General features: G+C 41.9%; 1 protein-coding gene across 3 annotated transcripts; it reads left to right on the plus strand.

Moving 5' to 3' along the window:
* The first annotated feature begins 2,820 nt into the window (after positions 1-2,820).
* Positions 2,821-17,795, plus strand: Atmin (ATM interactor). Of its 3 annotated transcripts, none has more exons than XM_026392995.2 (5): positions 2,821-3,156; positions 9,711-9,836; positions 10,613-10,812; positions 11,947-13,766; positions 14,156-17,795. In XM_026392995.2, the coding sequence occupies exons 1-4, from the start codon at positions 2,821-2,823 to the stop codon at positions 13,751-13,753; spliced, it is 2,469 nt and encodes an 822-aa protein (XP_026248780.2). In that variant the 3' UTR covers positions 13,754-13,766; positions 14,156-17,795. The 3 variants fall into 3 exon arrangements, with proteins under 3 accessions (XP_026248780.2, XP_026248779.2, XP_026248778.2); XM_026392994.2 differs by having other exon boundaries at positions 11,947-13,755; XM_026392993.2 differs by having other exon boundaries at positions 11,947-17,795.
* Positions 17,796-21,392: the final 3,597 nt, after the last annotated feature.

The following is a 21,392-nucleotide window of genomic DNA, read 5'->3' on the forward strand; positions in this document are numbered from 1 at the left end:
CCAAACTGACCATTATAATACTTATTTGTAAATAAAGATACTGAAAAACTGGTATATCACTTCTGATGAAAATCCTTCATGACATCACTAAATAACATACTCCTTTTTTTTTTTTTTGGTAGTGCTGGGGATTGAACCTGGGGCCTTGTACATGTGAGGCAAGCACTGTACCAACTGAGCTATATCCCTAGCCCCAAATAACATGCTTCTGTAATAGCATTTTAAAATCTAAATATATTCCCTATCTTGTTCCAGAGAAGATTAATGTTACACAAACATTCTACAATTATAAAATTAAAAGGTGAGGAAATCTGGGCAGATGGGCATATAAGAAAGGAGAACAAAATATGAGTAAGCTAAGACTACTATATAAGAATGTATAAGTGACTCTCCAGTTGCAGGAAGGGTGAAAAGTTACCATGGAGTGCCAGTAGCCAAAGGAGGAAAGAAAACACCAGTCTGTGAGTAAAGATGCTTAAAAACTGGACCATCTGTTACTTTTGATAAAAGTTTAAAAAGGTTTAATATACAGAATATAAAAACAAAGTCAGAACTAAAGGAGACTAAATAATACTTTATAATGTCATTCTATTTAGGACATCTTAAATGGGAGAACGTAGCTTTTAGATGTAATTTAGAATTGTCAGATACTTCAGTCATCCCCAAGTGAGGCACCAAGTCTGTTGGGGTTTAATGATTCTAGTTTCCCTTTGGCCATAGTCATGGTTTAGGGCATCTTTCCCTGTGTGTGCATGCTAAATAGGTATTCTGCCCAGTGCTTGAATGCCTGTGTTAGATCAGCAGAAGCCTAGATTCCTGGGTGATTTTCCCATGGGCTCACAGCTCTCCCTGGTGCATGGTTGGAATATGTATCTACAGTCTGAACAAGAAAGACACTAGTCATATTATCTATGTACAGTGGAATCTCTTGAGACTGCTTTCTCTGGCCTTCTCAGACAGCCTCCTGCTTACAAAAGTGACATTACTAAGGGCTTACCCAGTCATCAAGTTATGCACTTGATCATCACCCTTCAAATGCTGCTTGGACACTGATGCAGCAGTTAAGTGCAGGGTCAATGACCTCCACAGTCAATTGAAAGTTTTCCAAAAATGAATAAATAAATAATGCTCATTGAACACTTAGTAAGTATCAAATACTGTGCTAAATGTCCCATTGACTTATTTTCATAATCTCATAAAGCAGACAGCATTACTAATTTTGTTTTACTGAAGCAAAAGCCAGCAGTCATAATCAGCCAGCATTCTAGACACTATTAGGCTAAATCATTTCCCCCCCCCTCAAAGCATCCACATCATTGTTATCCTAGGAGCCAAAGGGACTTTGCAATTGGAAGATCACCTGGATGGGCCCAATGTGACCATAAGGGTCCCCAAGAGTAAGTAGAACGTAGTACAGCAATAGCTGCTTGCCTAGCATGCACAAGACCCTAGGTTCAACACCCAGCACCACAAAAAATGTGGGAAGAAAAGGTGGAAAAAAGAATAAAAGTCACAAGAAGAAACAACTACTGAAGAAGTCAGTGGGATGTGATGGGACAGATTCAACTCACTGATTTGGGTGGGAGAAGAAAGGGCCATATATCAAGGGATGCAGACTACCTCTAGAGGCTGGAAAAGGTAAGTAACCAGTCTCCCCCAGAGCCTCCAAAAGGAGCCAGCCCTGCTGACACCTTGCTCTTGGCCAATAACACCCATTTCAGACTTCTATTATAGAACTGTAAGATGTTACATTTGTTAAGATACCAATTTTGTGGTCCTCTGTGATTAGCAGTAGAAAACTTACAGATGCTAATATCTAAAAATTGGAAGTTCTTTCACACATACAACTAGCAATACCAGAGATGAATAGCAGCCACCACCCCTTTTAAAGATGTATTTCCAATTTACTGCAATCCTTACCCCTCCCTTTTGTCTACCACCACCACATATTCCCATTTACAGGATTCCTGGTCTTTCTAGGTAGGTCTCCATGTACTGAACTACACTGTCTCCCGAAGAGAAATAGAATTTCAGCAAGTAAAATACAGTCAAGTAAATATGAATGCCTTAAAAGAATCGATCCTGACAACTGTAATGATCATTTCATCCCTAGTGTGACATTGGGCCCTTGGTACTTGATTTTTTTTTTTCTTTTTGGTCCTTTTTTTTTTTTTTTTTTTTTTAACTTTGAGACAAGGTCTTGGTAAGTTGCTGAAGCTCTCACTAATTGCTCAGGCTAGGCTCAAGTTTGGAATCCTCTTGCCTCAGCCTCCTGTGTCTCTGGAATTACAGGTGTATGCCATGACACCCGGCAAGTTACTTAATTTCCCTAAGCCTAAATTTCCTTTTTGCACAATGGAGACACACCTGTTTCTGTGGTTTTGAGGACACAAATGAGATACTAAGTGGAAACTGCAACCTTCAGAGCCTGGTTCGTGGTATGCTCAATGAAGCACAGTAGAAATTAGGGTTACTGCCTCTCGTGCAGTTGACCTTTGGGGTTCTTGATGATCTTTAGGAATCAGAGCTCCTCAACGCGTTGCTCTTTCTCTCCACCTGCTGCCGGAGGTCGAGTTCCTAGGAAAGCTAAGAACCAACCATCAACCAGACCAAATACTCTTTACCTGCTGGCTTCAAGCTTTTCCCTCCACATCCTCCCTTGGTGTGCGCTCCTGCGGGCACGCGTTTTCCGCCACCGATAGGTGGCGCCGCAGCCGCCGTGCCGGCCGGATTCTAATGAGCCCGGCAGCCCCGCCCCCTTCCGGAAGTGGCTGCGGCGGAGGCGGGGCCTGCGAGCTGGTCGGGCGCCGTGCGGGAGCCATGGCGGCCTCGGAGGCGGCGGCGGCGGCGGGGCCCGCGGCTCTGGCGGCGGGCGCTCCTCCCGTCCCGGAGGCCGCGCGGGGAGCCGCCGCCGCCGCCTCGGGCCCGTGGGGGCCCCTGAGGTCCCGGCTGAGGGGCAGCCGGCCGCGGCCCGCAGCGGCACGGCAGCAGCCCGCGGCCCCGGCGCCGCCCGCGCGCGAGCTGATCCAGCCGTCGGTGAGCGAGCTGTCGCGGGCGGTGCGGACCAACATCCTGTGCACCGTGCGCGGCTGCGGCAAGATCCTGCCCAACAGCCCGGCGCTCAACATGCACCTGGTCAAGAGCCACCGCCTCCAGGTGAGCGCCGCGCGGCGGCCGGACAAAGCGGCCTGGGGCGCTGGGGTGGCCGCGCGGGGGCGGCGGCTCCCGGCTCCAGCCCCGGCGTGGCCTCGCGTGGCTTCGCCCTGCCGCGCCTGGCGAGGGCGCCTTGTCCGGGTTCTGTGGATGAGAAACAGGTGCTGCCCGCTTGCTTTCCGCCTGCCAGCGATGCCAAGTGGGTCCTGCCCAGTTGTTAGAAAGCAGCTGCTGCAGTTTGGCCCTAAGTGCCGTCACTTGCTTAGGAATGGGACCCCAGGGACTTCCCGTGGGTTTCCGTTAGGAGGGCAACAGTGTAACGTGACAGGTCTGAGAAACCCACATTATGTAAAAGGGGGCGTGATTTTCAACCTTTGGTGCACTCTATGGAAAGGCTATTAAAAATCCAGATGACTGGCCCCACCCCAACCTATTAAGTCATAATTTCTGTCATTACTGTCATGCCAGCAGTGACAAAATAGGAAAACGTAAGTCACTGTAAAGCATGTTTGTGTATATGTAGCTTTCCAGCGTCTGAGTTGACTCGATTACCCAAGTGTTGCATGTTCTGAGCTTCAGGTAAATCCTCATAGGAAACCATCTTCGAACCTGACTTCTGACAAGATCAACAGGAATTCTGAGGTTGTAATCCGTAGTGGAACAGATAAACGTGTTGTCTGGGAAGGTGATCTCTTTTACACCAACAGAACCAAAGATATAACCGCGTTCTCTTGTGAAAATCTGTCAGGCAATGCGCAGGGGGTATGCTGAGGGAGACCTGCAGGCAGGCTGTGGTGTTATACAGAAGAGTTGGGTTTCCCAGAATGATCTTCAATGTACTGTTTTCTCTTTCATACTAAATTTTAACTAAATCTAACGTTGGTCGGAGATTCTCCAGCCTGATACCTAGGTTCTTGACCCACCTTCAGTGTTGTCCCCTGGCTGGTAGACAACATGTCTCTGAGCATAAAGCAAAGCTGCCAGTTTGTCCAGGAACCTCTCTTGTGTTAACGAAATTATTCTAACCAGCATTTCTTAGCAATTTATATTTTTCTTTTCTTTGGATTTGCTGTTGGGAACTCTAACTTTCAAGATGTTGTTAAGCCTCTGTTTAACATAAATATACCACTTAGTCTTCAGGACTAGTTTGACAGTATGAGTAGGTTTATTTCTGATTATGTTTTTAAAATAATGTAAAGGTCAGAAATCCACAAGAGACAGTACATAACATAAAATAGGCCTGAGAAAAAGTATGTTTGAACCAATACAGGGTTTTTTTTTGTTTTTAATATTTTATTTTTTAGTTTTCGACGGACACAACATCTTTGTTTGTATGTGGTGCTGAGGATCAAACCCGGGCTGCACACATGCCAGGCAAGCTCGCTACCACTTGAGCCACATCCCCAGCCCCCAATACAGGTTTTGATAGTTAAACCTTCACATGGACTTAAGTATTTCAGAATACTAGTATCCTCCTTTGCCTAGAAATTAGGTGAAGTCATTTGGTTTTCGTCATTCACTTTTCAGTTTTCTTTTATCTGAAGACAGCACAATATACTCAGGATCTCTTTCTGAACTTAAATGTAGAGCAGTGAAAGATGAACATTTCAAAGATTCCTTCAAAGTCACTGGATCAACCTTTTTAAGCAAGAATTAAACTCTGTTTCAGAGCCATCACTATTTTTGTTTTTATTTTTTCTTTTCAAACAGCTCACTTTGCTATATTCTTCTGCTGATTATTTGTTATAATACTGGAGATTGAACCCAGGGCCTCACACATGCTAGGCAAGCACCAAGCTACATCCCCAGCGCTTTTTATTTTGAGTCAGGGTCTCCCTCCAACTTGAGCTCCTGCTGCACCTCCCACGTGGCTGAGATTACAGGTGTGTGCTGCTGCACCTGGCCATTCCCTTTGTAACCAGAGTGCCAGTAGCCCCTGGACATCCACTGTCTTGGTGGAAAGGAGTCCGTTTTCTTTAATGAAAGTAGCCAATGTGACAAAATAGACATGCCTGTATTGTGGTGCCCCAGGGTGGCAAATCTATACCCTTAGCCTGATTACTGCCTGGAAAACTCTTCACACTTTATTCTTGATACTTGATGTTATCAATGTGTTTGGGAGGAGAGAGAGGCAAGAGAGAAGCCTGGGGACTTGGGCTGGCCAGGAAGTTCTCTGTGGCTTTAGGGGTGTCCTCAATCAGGTACATGCAATCCCTTTCTGGTCTAAAGCTATTTCTAAGAATGTCTGATGGATCCACTTTCTTATATTCAGTGGAAATTTTCATTGTTTTGGTTACACTACTTGCATCATTCTGATTTCTTTCCTCAGTTTTTATTTCCCAGGTTATGATAATCTTTTGTTCCTACCCCATTCATTGTTGTATGGTTCTTATTTTAATATTCCTTTCATAATGTAAATGATTAACAAACCCTTCTGAAGGATAATGGGAAAGAATGGGGGGATTGAATTATAAGCTGGAAGGAATTTGCTGCTTTTTGGGTTTATGTGGGTTCTTAATCTCCATGTTCTATGTCATTGCTTTAAGGAAATTTGAAGTATCCTAATCCAACCTTGCCTGCAGTGGGATCCATAGAGAAATGGGAGCTATGATGATTTGGGATGGAAGCTAAAGTGATCCAGAAAAAGGAAGAGTAGGAGTAAATAGGCCTTTCTTGACTGCTAGAGATTCTTTGTTCCTTGGGTTTAAGAACCTATTATGGAGCAACATTATATTTTTAAAACATGGCCCAGAGGATATTATATTATGTTCAGTCTAGTGGTTTGCTTTTAATGTGCCAACTTGCTTTGTAGACAACATTTTGCAAAGACTACAGATTTTCACTTTAGAGTAAGATGACAAAGCAAACTAGCTTTCTTCTTGGTTGCTTTCTGTAAAGGTGATCTGGTGCTGGACAGCAATTGCTACTGTCCTTACAAACCTTTCCCTTTGTCCTTTACAACTATGTCCCTCCTTTTCCCTTTTCTTTTGTATGTATATTTTTCCATATTTTTTAAAACAATTGGTGATTGTTTTTAACATTTTTTTAGTTCTTAGTAAACCTTTATTTTATTTCCATATTGTTTTTGGATTGTTTCCTCTTGTAGATAATTTTTCAAATTCTGTCACTTAAAATATTTCTACGTGAAGTTTTTTTGTAGACTTTTTTTCGGTCATGCACATAAAAGATGCAGTACCATATCTGGTAAGTTATATATAGATAAAGTGGTTTATACATAAACACCGCTTTCTCACTGTGGTTCTTGTTTTGTTTTGCTGTTGCCATTTCTCATCTCCCCAGCCTACCCAAGATCTTACTGTTTCAGGACCAGAATGGGAAGAAGGTTCAAAAACCGAGTGGACTACTGTGATGGGGGAGCTGAGGAGTTGGCCCCCATAAAGCTCAGGAGCTATACAGTGTTAGGTGATTACTGTGGCCTGTAAAATGGCAGGAAGAGTGGGAGTAAATAGGCCTTTCTTGACTGCTAGAGATTCTTTGTTCTTTGGGTTTAAGAACATATTATGGAGCATAATATAAAATATAAAAATATAATGTTGGGGTTTGATATCCAATATGACTGTCTTTAGTGGCCTCATTGCCACAAGATATAGTTTTGGCTTAGGGGGCCACTTGACTATGTGTAGTACAGTGCCACAAGTTTATATTGGACATTTACTTTTTTTTCAGAATATTCCTAAATGCAACAAAAGACACAAGTAAATCCCTGCTCATGAAAAGGTTTATGAAATTATAATTACAGCTCAAGCATCCAAAATCTGAAATGCCTTGACATCTGGTAAATTTTTGAGTACCAAAATGATGCTCAAAAGTTTTATATTTTAGAACATTTTGGATTTTCAGATTAAATATGCTCAACTGCTGGAGTGTATACAAATATTTAAAAATCTGAAACACTTTGATTCCAAAGCAATAAAAGAGTAATCAGAGAAGATAAAGGGACCTAGAAAGTGTGTAGTTAGGGACTTTGTCCTGGACTTGGGTCATACTCTAGGCTGTTAGAAATGTTTGAGTGAAGTAATGACATGACTAAAGCTGTATTTTGACAGAGATGAATCTGGCAAAGTCTGAATGATAAAGACATATTTAGAGGTTAACAACACAGTCCAGAGTCAGAAGACTTCAACCAGGAATAGAGAGAAAGGAACATCTGGGAGGTGGAAATGGTGCTTGAAGAGGGTGAGTTTGTGGTATGGACACAGGAGGGAGCTTGAAAGAAAAGGGTTGCTTTGTACCTCTGAGGATGTATCAGAAGTTTTGAAGTGAGCCAGTCAGCAGTTTATGGAGCATGTGACAGCCTAGAAGCTGGAATATAAATGGTAAAAGATTTCCATAAAAACAAAACACTAGATGAATTGGTGAGTGAAATGAAGTTGGGGATGAGGGACAATGTCAGTTGTTATTAGAGCCAGCAGATTTGGTGTTCAAGAAAAGCATGGGCAGTTAGACTTGACCAATTGAATAGCTAAAGTACCACTTTAGTTTACTGATGTTGAGTTGGTTGGCATAATAAAGCAAAGAAGGAAAGGAAAGCCTCTGCCACCAGTGGCCAGAGCCAACATTAATTGCTTTGTTGTGCGGTGAACACTGTTCTAAGCCTTACTGTGTGTTAGCTCAGTCCCCACAGCGACCCCCAAATGCACAGTGTTGTTACTCCCACTTTGTAGATAAGTAGACCAGCCAGTTTAATTTGCTCTAGTCACATAAAGTGGCCAGGTAGAGAGTTGAAATTACAGCAGGCCAGCTCCAGAACTTCCAGACGTACAGCTACATTGTAGTTCTTATCCCAGACTGCACACTGGGGTCATCCAGCAAGGTTATAAAACCAAATATGGGTTCCAATCCAGTTCCAAGACCAGAAAATCTGGGGCTGAGTCCAGGCACTGGTGGTTCTCAGGGCGGGGACCAGCCCCGCACCCACCCCCACCTCCAGTGCACTGCATGCAGCAGGTGGCCTGCTGGCTTCTATAAGGAGGAAGATGGCTCCAAGAGGTGTGTTAAATTTCCGTCTTTAAAAGGCTTAGTCTGGTGGGCTAGGGATGTGGCTCAAGCGGTAGCATGCTTGCCTGGCATGCGTGCGGCCCGCGTTCAATCCTCAGCACCACATACAAACAAAGATGTTGTGTCCACCAAAAACTAAAAAAAAAAATAATAATTAAAAAAAAGGCTTAGTCTGGGAGACAGGAACTATAGAAAAAATGACAGCTCTTAAGGTAGCATAGGTGCTCTCTTGGAATTCTGAGAAAGATCTTCAGGGTGGTGACAGAACAAGGAACTGGACAGTCTAGAGCACTGAGCTGGGCTGGGCCCATGCTAATCCAGACACCTAAACTACAGGTAATCCTGAGAAGCAGGTCCCCTCTGTTTTAGAAATGAGTAAACACTGGCTCAGAGGTTAACTACCTTCCCAAGATCACACTAGTCAGTAATGGAAACAGTACAAACCCAGCCCTCTCCAATGCCACCTGCACTTCTACCTGATTTCTGTCTGAAGGTAGAAGAAGGGTATGGGGCTCAAATTGAACCTTCAAAGAAGGAGACTCATCCAAGAATGGATATAGTGGGTTCAACTGGAGGTGGGCAAAGCATTAGGCTGAGTGGGACAGTGTTTGAGAAAGGGAACAGGAAGGACATCAGCAAGTTCAAAAAGGCCAGCCTCAGCAACTTGGCAAGACCCTCTCCCAAAAAAGAAAAAGGGATAGGAATGTAGCTTGGTAGTAAAGCACCACTGGATTCAATCCCAGTGCCACCAAAAAAAAAAAGATTAAGTGAGGGGCTGGGGCTGTAGCTCAGTGGCAGAGCGCTTGCCTAGCATGCATGAAGCACTGGGTTCGATCCTCAGCACCACATAAAAATAAACAAAATAAAGGCATGCTGTCCATCTATAACTATACAAAATTAAAGAAAAAAAAAGGATTAAGTGAGTTGGTATGTAGTCAGTGCTTAGAACTGAGCCTGAATCAACAGTTGTGTAAAGGTGTCAACTAGTTTTTTGGTACTTTAGGGGGCAGTGCAATGATCAGAGAAAGACAAAATGCCATTGAATAGGGGTCCCCAGGCCCTAGTCAAACGAAGTTTTTTTCAGGGACTTAAGACAAGGAATCTTGGGGTAGAATAATAAAGAAGACCAAAGGTGATACCCCAATCTTGACTATGAGTAACTGTGTGAGTCCATTTGCAAAAGAGAAGCTAGCTGCAAGAATATGGATTTTAAGTTTCGAAGAGTTTTAAAGGGATAGAGAGAAGTCAGGTTTATATTTTATTTTATTTTTTTTTAAGAAAACATAGTTGGGGGAAAATTTACAATTTATTGAGAATAATAATTTACATGCCATAAAATATATTTAATTTAAATGAGTAACTCAATTATTTTAGTAGATTTATGGATGTGTAAACCCATCGCCACAATCCAATTTTAAAACATTCTCCACTCCCTAAAAAGAATGCTTGTGCCCATTTTCACATATTCCCTTATTTCTACAGCCAGCCTGTTCTGTTGTGGGTGTTTTGAAAATAATTTTTTAATTTTCCTTTTGCAGGATGGCATAGTAAATCCAACAATAAGAAAAGATTTGAAAACCATACCAAAATTCTACTGTTGTCCAATTGAAGGATGCCCTAGAGGTCCCGACAGACCATTTTCTCAGTTTTCTCTCGTAAAACAGGTATTTCACTTAATATATTTCTCTGAGGATGATATACAGATGGTATAAACCTAGTATGCATTCTAATTACTTAGCAAACATTACCAGAGAATTGAGAATAAGCTCTTGCTAGAGCTGCTGCCCCTGTACCTCCCAAGTGGTAGGTACAAAGGTTGCGTGTGGGTGTAATTCCAGTGGACAGAAACGAGGCTTATCTTGGAGGGAACATTACCAGGAGTGGGTTGGAGAGGAAGAGAAGTACCTCTCCATCAAAGAGCAAGAATATTTGTGCTCATAGTTCTCTTAGGTGAATCTGCTTCCAAGGGCTTAGGGCAAAGACACAAAGCCACTGTCCTCCCAGGGGAGTGAGAACCTGCAGAATCCAGGAAAAAAACAATTTCAGGAGCAGCTATCTTAAGAGGAGGGAGGGGCCCAGCCACTAGGGAAAGAGGTATTTGGGCCTGGAAGAGAGCTCTGGAATGTTGCCTCAGGAACTGCTGCAGGGTGTCCAGAGGAGAGCATCTTAAAGACTTTTGTTTTCCCTGCCCTGCAGCACTTCTTTGTAGGTCAATCTCAAGGCCAGTACCCTGGATCCATTCCAAAGTAGTTTCCTCTGTGCATGAAGCTAAAGCCCTAAGAAGAGTCTGGTGTTAAAACTGCAGTTACCCTGTTCTTTTCTTGAGGGTGGACTGTTCTGTTTGTACCTGTGAAGTCACTGTTAAGCTAGGTGTGTTGATGTTCTCAGGACTTGGTGCCGTGGCTGTTTCTCACCCTCCTTCCTTCTTTGCTCTCTGTAGCACTTTATGAAAATGCATGCCGAGAAGAAGCATAAATGCAGCAAGTGCAGCAATTCCTATGGTACCGAGTGGGACTTGAAAAGGCACGCGGAGGACTGTGGCAAGACCTTCCAGTGCACATGCGGCTGTCCCTATGCCAGCAGAACGGCATTACAGTCTCACATCTACCGAACTGGTCACGAGATCCCTGCAGAACACAGGTAAAGAGCAAAGAAACAGTGGCATATAAGTCAGTAGCTGTGGAGGAGTTTCATCTGAAACTTCCTGGAGAACTAACAGTACAAGGAGAGGAAAAGGAATGATGGACAAGCAATGTGACATCAAAGAAGGGAGCTTTTGGAAATGGCAGCAGTGCTAGCAAAGGATTGTATCTGGTCCTGGAATCTGACCCAGTTATTCCTCCTTTTTCTGCTGCCAACTCTCTGAGGGTCTCTTACTATGCCCATTTGAAATCTCAATTTCCACCATCTTCTGGTAAGGAATATCAGATTGCTGAAGAGTAAGTTTTATCATGAATCTGTACTACCATATATTTTTCTTTATCTGTAGATGGACACAATGACTTTATTTTTATGTGGTATTGAGGGTCAAACACAGTGCCTCACGTGTGCTAGGCGAGCACTCTACCACTGAGCCACAACACCAACCCTGTACTTCTTTTTGAGGGAAGGGAAAACTAGGTCTTTAGAAATTTTTTTAATGGAACATCTTGCCAGTCAGTGGTGCATGCCTGTAATCCCAGCAACTTGGGAGGCTAAGCAGGAGAATCTCAAGTTCACAGCCTGCCTCAACAACTCAGCAAGTCTCAAAATAAAAATTAAAAAGGGCTGGGGAGGTAACTCAGTGATAAAGTGCCCCTGGTTTCAATCCCTAGTACTCAAAAAAAAAGTAAATTTCTATTTGTTGTAATAGCTTCCAACTTTACGGATGATGAAACTTGTGTTATGTATACCTCTTTTGGCTTCCTTATGGTTAAATTCTAGTACTTACAGCATTTAAAAAAAAAAAAAAATTGTGCTTTCTTCTTCCCTATCTGCATGTTTCTGAACATCTGCCCCATAATAAGCCCCATTCCCAGAAGTCCAAAAAGGGAATAGTCTTCTTTGGGTGGGGTCTGACCTGTGATAAGGGCAGTAGCATGTATCATTAAGACATAGTGTCATGGTCTAAGAAAGCTGCATTTTTCCCCCCAGTATTGAGGCTTGAATTCAGAGCCTTTCACCTCAAATTTGCAATCATCTCACCTAAACCTCCCAAGTAGCTGGGATTACCTCACCCAGCTCAGAAAGCAGCATTTTAAAATTGTTTTCTTTTTGCTTTGTCATTGTCTTTAGGGATCCACCTAGTAAAAAAAGGAAAATGGAAAACTATCTACAAAACCAGAAGTTATCTAATAAGACCACTGAACCATTGAGCACTCAACCCTCTCCTCGACCAGATCCTCAAGAACTAGAAACTTCAGATATAAAATTAGTAAATTCTTTTGAAGATTCTTGCAGCTCTAATGCCAGAAAACAGAGTGTCACAACACCTCCGAGATATCCTCAGAAGTTGCTTCTACCAAAGCCCAAAGTGGCTTTAGTTAAACTTCCAGTCATGCAGTTCTCTCCTGTGCCTGTCTTCGTGCCTACAGCTGACTCTTCGGCCCAGCCTGTGGTGTTAGGTATGGATCAGGGCTCCACTGCAGGTGCTGTGCACTTAGTGCCCTTGTCAGTAGGAACCCTGATCCTTGGCCTAGAGTCAGAGGCTTGTTCTCTTAAGGAGAGCCTACCTCTTTCAAAAATTATAAATCCTGTTGTTGAGCCAGTTAGTACCGGTGTTCAAGTGAACTTGGGTAAAAATCTGTCTAATCCTTTACAAGAACTAGGGAACACGTGTCAGAAGAACAGCATTTCTTCAATCAATGTACAGACGGATCTGTCCTATGCCTCACAAAACTTCCTACCTTCTGCACAGTGGGTTGGCCCTGATTCCTCTGTATCATCTTGTTCTCAGACTGATCTGTCATTTGATTCTCAAGTGTCCCTTCCCATTAGTGTTCACACCCAGACACTTCTGCCCAGCTCTAAGGTAACTTCATCTATAGCCGCTCAGACTGATGCATTTATGGACACTTGTTATCAGCCAGGTGGGATCTCCAGAGAAACCCAAACCAGTGGGATGCAAAGTCCCACACGTGGCCAAGTACAGATGGACCAGGCTGGAATGTGCAGAGACATTTTTGAGAGTGTCCATTCATCATACAGTGTCCCTGCAGACACTATTATAAGCAGCAGCTTAGTAGCAGAGACAGTAACTCGTGGTTTGTTACCTCAAAATGACCCTAAGACTTTAAATCAAGATAGTGAGAAATCTGCACCCATTTTGAGCTTCAGTGCACAGAATAGTATGCTTCCTTCACAGAACATGACAGATAATCAGACCCAAACCATAGACTTATTAAGTGATTTAGAAAACATCTTGTCAAGTAATCTGCCCGATCAGACATTGGATAACCGTAGTCTTTTGTCTGACACAAACCCTGGGCCTGACACTCAGCTGCCATCTGGCTCAACCCAGAATCCTGGAATAGATTTTGATATTGAAGAGTTCTTCTCAGCTTCAAATATCCAGACTCAAACTGAAGAGAGTGAACTTAGCACCATGAACACTGAGCCAGTCTTGGAATCACTGGACATAGAGACCCAAACTGACTTCTTACTTGCAGACACATCTGTCCAGCCCTACGGGTATAGGGGAAGTTCTCACTTCCTAGGCCTTGAGATGTTTGACACGCAAACGCAGACAGACTTAAACTTCTTTTTGGACAGTAGCCCTCATCTGCCCCTTGGCAGCATCCTGAAACACTCCAGCTTTTCCATGAGCACTGATTCATCAGACACAGAGACCCAAACTGAAGGAATCTCCGCTGCTAAAAACCTATCTGCCCTAGAGAGCAAAGTTCAGTTGAACAGTACAGAAACACAGACCATGAGTTCAGGTTTTGAAACCTTGGGGAGCTTGTTCTTTACCAGCAATGAAACTCAGACAGCAATGGATGACTTTCTTCTAGCTGATTTGGCCTGGAACACGATGGAATCTCAGTTCAGCTCTGTGGAAACTCAGACATGCGCCGAGTTGCACACAGTCTCCAACTTCTAAAGGTGAAGTCCAGGTTGGATGGTGTTTATTATTTCCTTCCAGATTTAGATAATGGGAGCAGGGACAACAGTATTAACTCTGTTGAATGTAGCTGATGATGCAGTTGCTTAGATTCTTTGCAGTTCTTTGCCTTTTGTACTTGTAAACACAAATTTGTTTATAAATGTGAGTGTATTATAAAGTGTAAGATGTTGATCTAAAAATGATTGTTCTTGTGTTGCATACATTTGCCCTTTTATAGCTAGTCTTTCCATCTTTAAAACTATATCTTGTTCCTATAAAACAAATACAGCCATTTAGCTGAAGCCAAGCTTGCAAGGTAGTAGAGTGCAAACTTACCAAATCTCCAAAATGTTTTAGCAAAGTGTAACATACTTAAATTGCACCTAAAATGTCTTCTAGAAAATGCTTCTGTGGTTGGAGACTCCTGTTGCTGCAGCTTCATCTGCTTTGCCATCTCTCTTCTGATTTGAAGACACCAAGGGAATTTACAGCTGTCTTCAGCTTTTGCAAGTTTCCATGTAGTCACTGCCATCCCTCCACTCATGAGCTATTACTGATGCTAACATGCGCGAACAGTCCTTTCCTCACAAGAGGTTTGTTGCTGTGAAATTATTACTGCCTAGAGAAAGGGCAGCAAGCACTTAGTGTAAATAGTGATTCTTCTAAGTACTACATCCAGACTATGGAGACACGGTTGTTAAATCATGCCTGTTAGTTCATCCTGGGGTGTGTGGTCCTGTGCTTTCATACCACCATCAATCCAGAAGCCTTCTGTGCCCAGATGTGTGGGAGTTTTCCCCATGTACCAGCAAGCAGCTCTGCAGCAGATGCCACTTGTGTGACCTCTAATGCTCTTCAATTCTGACACTATCTGGAGTCCAGGCCTCCAGAGTGTCTAACCCAGCACTTATAAATTGGGGTTGCCACAGTCTCCTCCCTGGGTTCAATTTATTCATGAGTGGCTGGCAGAACTCAGGGGAACATCATATTTACTGGTTATTGCAAAGGATACAAATGAAGAAATGCTCAGGGTGAGGTATGTGGGAAGGAACTGGCTTCCATGCCCTCACTAGGAGAGCCGTCTTCCAGGAATCCAGGTTTGACTATCTGGAAGCTCACTGAACCCAGTCCTTTTGGGCCTTTATTGAAACTTCAAGGGTATGATTGATGAAATCACTGGCCGTGATCAACTTAACTTTCAGCCTCTCTCCCCTCCCAGAAGGTAGAGGGTTAAGGCAGGGTAAGGCTGAAGATAATCCCACCCCTCTAATCATGTCTTTGCTGTGATGAGTCCTCATTGTAAAGCTACCTAGGGGCTGCCAGCTACCAATGATCTCATTAGCACACAAAAAAATTGCTGGAAATAACAAGGATTTTAGGAGTTGTCTACTACCAGGGAGGGAGACCAAATACGAATATTACCACATCTATAAACATCCTTCCTGCACTCCACAGCAGACCAAAGTGGGGCACCAGAACTGTTTCCCACCATGCACCTCACCTACAGGCTGCATCTGACTTGTCCTCAATGTTAAAGTAGGGAAAGAGGACACTACCCCTCAAACCCAGATTTCAAAACTTTATACTTCTGAGCTTGATAGGGCGAGAGTGCAATCTGCAGTTATTTTAAAGTTACTTTTCCTTCCATCCACCACCCATCTTTTCCTTGAATAAAGAAATACAGGTCTAATAAATATATCATTTGTGTCTTGAGGCTAGCAATAACAGAATAAACTATCAAACTTGCTTCAGTAATCAAGAATATTTTCTATTTTGAGACAAGGACAGCATCAAGTATGCTTTGGGGGTTCTCTAGTTAGTAGATCCTGTTTTGTTTTGTTGATTTTTTTCTTGGAATTGGGGATTAAACCCAGGGGCACTTAACCACTGAGTGACATCCCCAGTGCTTTTTATTTTTGCTTAGAGCCTCACTATGTTGATGAGGCTGGCTTTTTTTTTTTTTTTTTGAACTTGAGATTTTCCTGCCTTAGCCTCCCAAGCTGCTAGGATTGCAGGTGTGTGCCACTGTGCCCAGCCTGAATTCTTAATTGTTGCCCAACTGTCAGGCAAGTGCAGCCTGTGTGTTTCAAACTTTACCCCAAAATGCTCTGTTTTTTCTGTGGCACATGCTTGTGCTGCTGAAACCTAACTCCTCAAAATAGAACTTAAGAAGGAAACTAATGATTCATTAAAGTAAATTGATGGTGTTGGTAATAATGCTTATCCCATATGTCTGAAAGAGAATTGGTAATGGATTAATAACATATCCAAGCAGATGAACTAATACCTAGTAGATAACTTTGCTTTGGTCACAGTTGCCTATGAATATGAGTTTCAAAATGAACATAAAGCCTTAACTTAGATTTTCATTGTTTTAGAATCATCACTGCCTTAATGTTCAAACATCTATTTAAGTCGTCCTGATAAAGAAGAAATGCATGTTTGTTTATGGCTTTTTGTAAATACATATGCAGTGATCTATGGCTTTACTTCTGTTTGTGACGATGTTTGTTAATCCAGCCAATAGTTATTTACAAAAAGTGGAGCATGTGATTGTTCTTCATGTACAAGAACTGTTCCCCTGCAAAACTTTAGTTACCTGGATTGCCCTAAGATCATTTGTAAAAACTGAAATTCAGTAATTAAAAGGAAGCTAGAATTCTTTTTGTGTGAGTTTTTTCACCTGCTCATGAAATGACTTATTTTGTTGCTTTTTTACAGACTCATCTTCTAAAAGTGACATGATGAAGTAACTGTGCTGTTAGTTTCATTATTGTTTTACTTTTTTTGTTCATGAAAATAGACTAATAATTTTCCTATTTAAATTTCACATGAATAATTTACCTAAAAATGGCAATCAATTACTACAATTCACACATTACCTGATGCTACCATTTTATAATGGTCTACCTTTGTTTCTAGATAAGGTAGTTCTAGGCTTATGAGTAAAAACAAGAGGACTAGAATAATTATTTCTTTGCTCCATCACCAATTTACAGGAAAGCTGAACTATTGTGTATCTGACTGCTTTAGGTCACAGGAAAACAAAAATTTTGTAAACTTACCTGAAAGATGCTGAGTAAAGTCTGAAATTACTTTTTCATGTGAAGACACTGAACAGTATTGGTCTAGCTATGAAATAACTTTTATTAATTCTGCCAAATAATGGGATTGTTTTCATTTAATCCTTTCTGGCCTCAATTTTAGAGATAGTAATTCAGTTCAAAACTGCTCATCAAAACCTGCTAATACTGATGGAGAGAATGCTGGTACATTAAAGGACCTTAAGTTAACTTTAGGAACATAGGGATAGTACATGCAGTTTCATTTTCCTTTTATCTCACAATGTGTATGTTTGTCTGTTGTCACCACAAGTATGCTGAAGTGCCATTAATTAGATCTGATGCTAGGAGAAGACAACATATACCCTTTCATACTCTCAACATCTAAATGACTCCAATTGTTAAGTGATGTGAGTTTTAATCAAGTTCCTTCAGGAAGATGCTGGCTGGTAAGTAAAATATTCATATGACCAAAGAAAATGACTTCACTTTTGTAATGGTTAAATCCAAGGGATTCTCAGTTGTTGGGATTGTATTTATTATTAACAGATACACAATATGTTTGTTTACACACTAAGACAGGTTGAAAGAACACATGGAGGAGAAGGTCCATAGGTTCTCCAAACATTAACTAAAATGGGCTACATTTAAAAACAAGCATTTTTGGAAGGAGGAGAAGGTCAAATTGTACATAAATAAAAACAATGTCTATATAACACTTGAACTAGATTACCAGTATTCTTTCAAAACTTTAGACAACCTAGGGAAAATACTATAACTGCCTTACTAATAAATAACAAAAACATCTGTAACTTTGTTCTAAAAACACAAATTTCATAAGTTTGCCTATGAGGAACTTAATGCCACGGCCCCCTCTATAATTTTTGGTATTTTACTCTGAAGAAAGTTAATGTTACAGGATACTTGGCTGCAAAATTTTTTTTTTAAAAAAAAAGAACAACAAAATAATTAAAATACGTTGTATTTTATCAGCAAAATAAAATATTTCTGAAATTGAAAAAAATTAGTGACTTGTTATCAAATACTGGAGTTGTGGCTCAATGGTAGAGCGTTTGCCTAGCATGTGTGAGGCCCTAGGTTTGATTCTCAGCACTACATATAAATAAATAAAATAAAGGTCTATTGACAACTAAAAAACTATTAAGAGGAAAAAAATTTTTAAAGTACAAGTGTTACTCCCTACAGGAGTGAGCTTTGTAGCATAGCATGATATGTGTAATTGTCCTGAGTTTCACATTTTCTTATTTCTGCTTATAGCATTTTACTCTGCTTTTTGGTGATCCATTGCTTTTTCCATGTCCTGGGAGCAATATTACAAAAAGTTCTGCTTTCAAAGACATAGGACAAAAAAAAAAAGACATAGGACAGTCACAACCTTCCTGCACTGCTAACGTGACACCAAGAGTTTTAAAAAGTGGAAAAACTGTTCCATTTAAGAGACTCAGGGGAGAAAGGTTGCTTTCATGTATTCTTATGAAGCATATACTTGCCAGTGGTTACCGAGGTGTATCACATGCTTCACATATTTACACCTGTTCAGCACAAGTAGTCACCATGGAAAAGAATCTGTTGCTTAAACGTTAATGGATTCAAATATTAATAGAATTGTCTTGAAAACCTTGCCAAAACAATCGTGCACATCATCCTGAAGGAGGGAGGCAGGGAGGCCCACAGCCGCTCCTGAAGTGGGCTCTACTCTTTCTTGAGAGACTGTTCTTAGAGAAAAGCAGACATGTGGTTGCTTCTATCTAAAGACCTGGACAAGACCATCAGAAAGGACCAGAACACAAGAGAGGGCACCTGTGCCTTTGGGTATGAGATGAGCAGGGTGTTGCCCAGCGTCCCTTCCCATTCTGATCAAGGCTTCTGCTTGCTCTGTAAGGTCATCAGAGAAGCTGCAGAAAACAGTGTGTTGTAGAATTGCTGATTCCCTAAAGCAGTGGTTCTCTGCTAGGTGACTTGCCCTCGAGAGGCATTTGGTACTCTGAACGTATTTCTGGTTGTCACAGCTGGGGTGCTACTGGCACCTAGTGGGTCAAGGCTGGGGACGCTGTTCCACATCTCTCAATGCACAGGACAGCCAACACAAAGAATGAACCAGCCCAAAATGATAATAGGGCCTAGGTTGAAAAGCCCTGCTCTTAAAGATGGCCAGTTGCTGGGATGGGTGGAACTTGAAGTGTTCTTATAAATGCAATTCAGTCCTCTAAGTTATGGTGCTCTTTAGAAAGTATGTGTTAATAGAAAAGGTTGAGATCAGTAGTATGTTTAAAAACCTCCTCAGGGATTTTAGTATTTACAAATATTAAATTCACTTAGTATTGTTTTTTTTTTTTTTCTCTCACAGGAAAGGCCAGGATTCACAACAAATCTGGGACAGAAAGAATTGTTCACCATTTTGAGTCTTTAATAAGGTTTGTGGGCAAGTCAACTGCACTAAAATGACAGAAAGAACCTCAGGTATTAATCCCCTCAAAGGGGCAAAAGCAGCAATGACCATTGACAGAGCCAGGGTGTAAAAAAAAAAAACCAAGCCTCCTAGTAGTTCCCAGCTTTGGGCACAGTTTAGCTTGTAATGAAGAGCTCAGCCTCTGGCTCTGCTCCTGGCTCATGGTTTGCCTGGCAGACAGTGTTCAAGGATGGAACAAAGGATGGTCCTTGGCTACTATGGGTCAAAAAGCCCCATTTCTTCCTTCCCTGGCTTGCTTTCAGTAACCCTGAAGCTACAACCCGCAAGGCAGCACTGAACATGAGCCCCAGATGTGCAGCCTGAAGTTGTACTTGCTTGGCCAGTGGGGCCAAAGTGAGATGACCTGGGCTCTGTGGTCTCTCTGGGCCCTAAAACTCCTGTACTTGGAGGAAGAGATTGAAAGCAAATTTGATTCTGGGTTCAAATCATTGTATAGCATGGTCTTTGAAGTAATGATTTGAATAAGATACGATTTAAAAGTAGTGAAGGTCTTCTAAAGTAGTAAAGTAGTCAAAGGCTTGTCCAAATATAGCCAGGCCTATTCTCATTTATAACCTTCCCATTGTCCTTCAAGAGTGGCACCTCAAGCCAGGTGTGGTGGCCCACTCCTGTAATCCTAGAAACTTGTGAAGCTGAAGCAGGAAGATCGCAGTTCAACTCCAGCCTTTGTAACTTAGTGATACTGTCTCAAAAAATAAAAAGGACTGGGGATGTGGCTCCATATTAGGGACTGCTCCTGAGTTCAATCCCCAGCACCCCCCTCCCAAAAAAAAATAGTGATGCTCCAATGGGGCTGAAGCATAGGTAGCTCAGGGGTAGAACACTTGCCTAGCATTATGTGAGGTGCTGGGTTCCATCCCCAGAACTGCCAAAAAAAAAAGTCAACCTTGCCTCACCAGATCTCAGCAGCCACAGCAGGCCTCAACCCCCAGCTTGCCCATGAGTGACCTCAGGCTCTGTGGGAATCCTGTATGTGATGCTGCCAAAATTTCACTTGATGAGTTTGAAAGTTTCAAGAAATTTTTACTAATAACTAAAATTAACAGAACAAGGAATGACACACAAGCTCTGTTCTTGGTTTGGAGAGGACTAGAGGAACCAAACCTGAGATTGTCCCCTCAAGAGAGGCCACTGACACCTGCATTTAACATTCTTCAGTTCTTAAAACACAGAGTGTCCCCTAGAAATTTGGTCAGCGATGCAGATCCCAATGGGAAGGTGTATTCTTTTCAACATTTTGCCTTTATCTAGCTAGATTGAGACAGCAAAGGACTAGTTTAGATGTCCTGAGCTAATCTGAACAAAAACTGGGCCAAGGCCTGGAGTGACTTCATCCCCAGTGAAACAAGGTAAGCCTGGGCTGCAGAGAAGATTCTGAGGGGAAGTTATTAGGTACTTGAATAACTTCCTAAGCCAAGAGACACCAAATGCAAAACATTCTTAATCTATTCACAAAGGAATCTTCTAGTCAATATTTTGTTAGACAAAATAATTATCTGTTCAGAAAGGATACCTCAAATCTTGTTGTTGTGGGTGAGTGCTGAAGATTGAATCCAGGGCCTCAAACATGTGAAGCATGCACTGTGCCAATGAGCCAGATCCCTGTCCCTCAATAAATCATCAGTAATTTTGAGCTTTTCCTTTGTTAAGACTGGCCCTCCTCTTAATGCTAAATTATTATATAGGATTCAGTGATAAAGCACATGCCTAGCATGCATGAGGCTCTGGATTCAGTTCCTGACATCACACACAAAAAATGTACCTATACACACATCATATTATACATATATATCTCTACACATAAGTATAAATACATACACATACATAAACACATACACTCCATATCGTGTTTTCATCAAAATCTACAATTTTTTTGGCACTGGGAATTGAGCCCCAGGGCATTCTACCACTGAGCTACATGCCCAGCCCTTTTTATTTTTTATTTCGAAACAGGGTCTCAAATTTACCCAGGCTGGCCCCAAACTTGAGATCCTCCTGCCTCAGCTTCCTAAGTCACTGGGATTACAAGTGTATGCCACTGCACCCAAATCTGTAGAATTTACAACTCTTATCTGAATGGAAA

This window comes from Urocitellus parryii, chromosome 15 (genome assembly GCF_045843805.1).
Source record: "Urocitellus parryii isolate mUroPar1 chromosome 15, mUroPar1.hap1, whole genome shotgun sequence".
In the NCBI taxonomy this organism is placed as follows: Eukaryota; Metazoa; Chordata; class Mammalia; order Rodentia; family Sciuridae; genus Urocitellus; species Urocitellus parryii.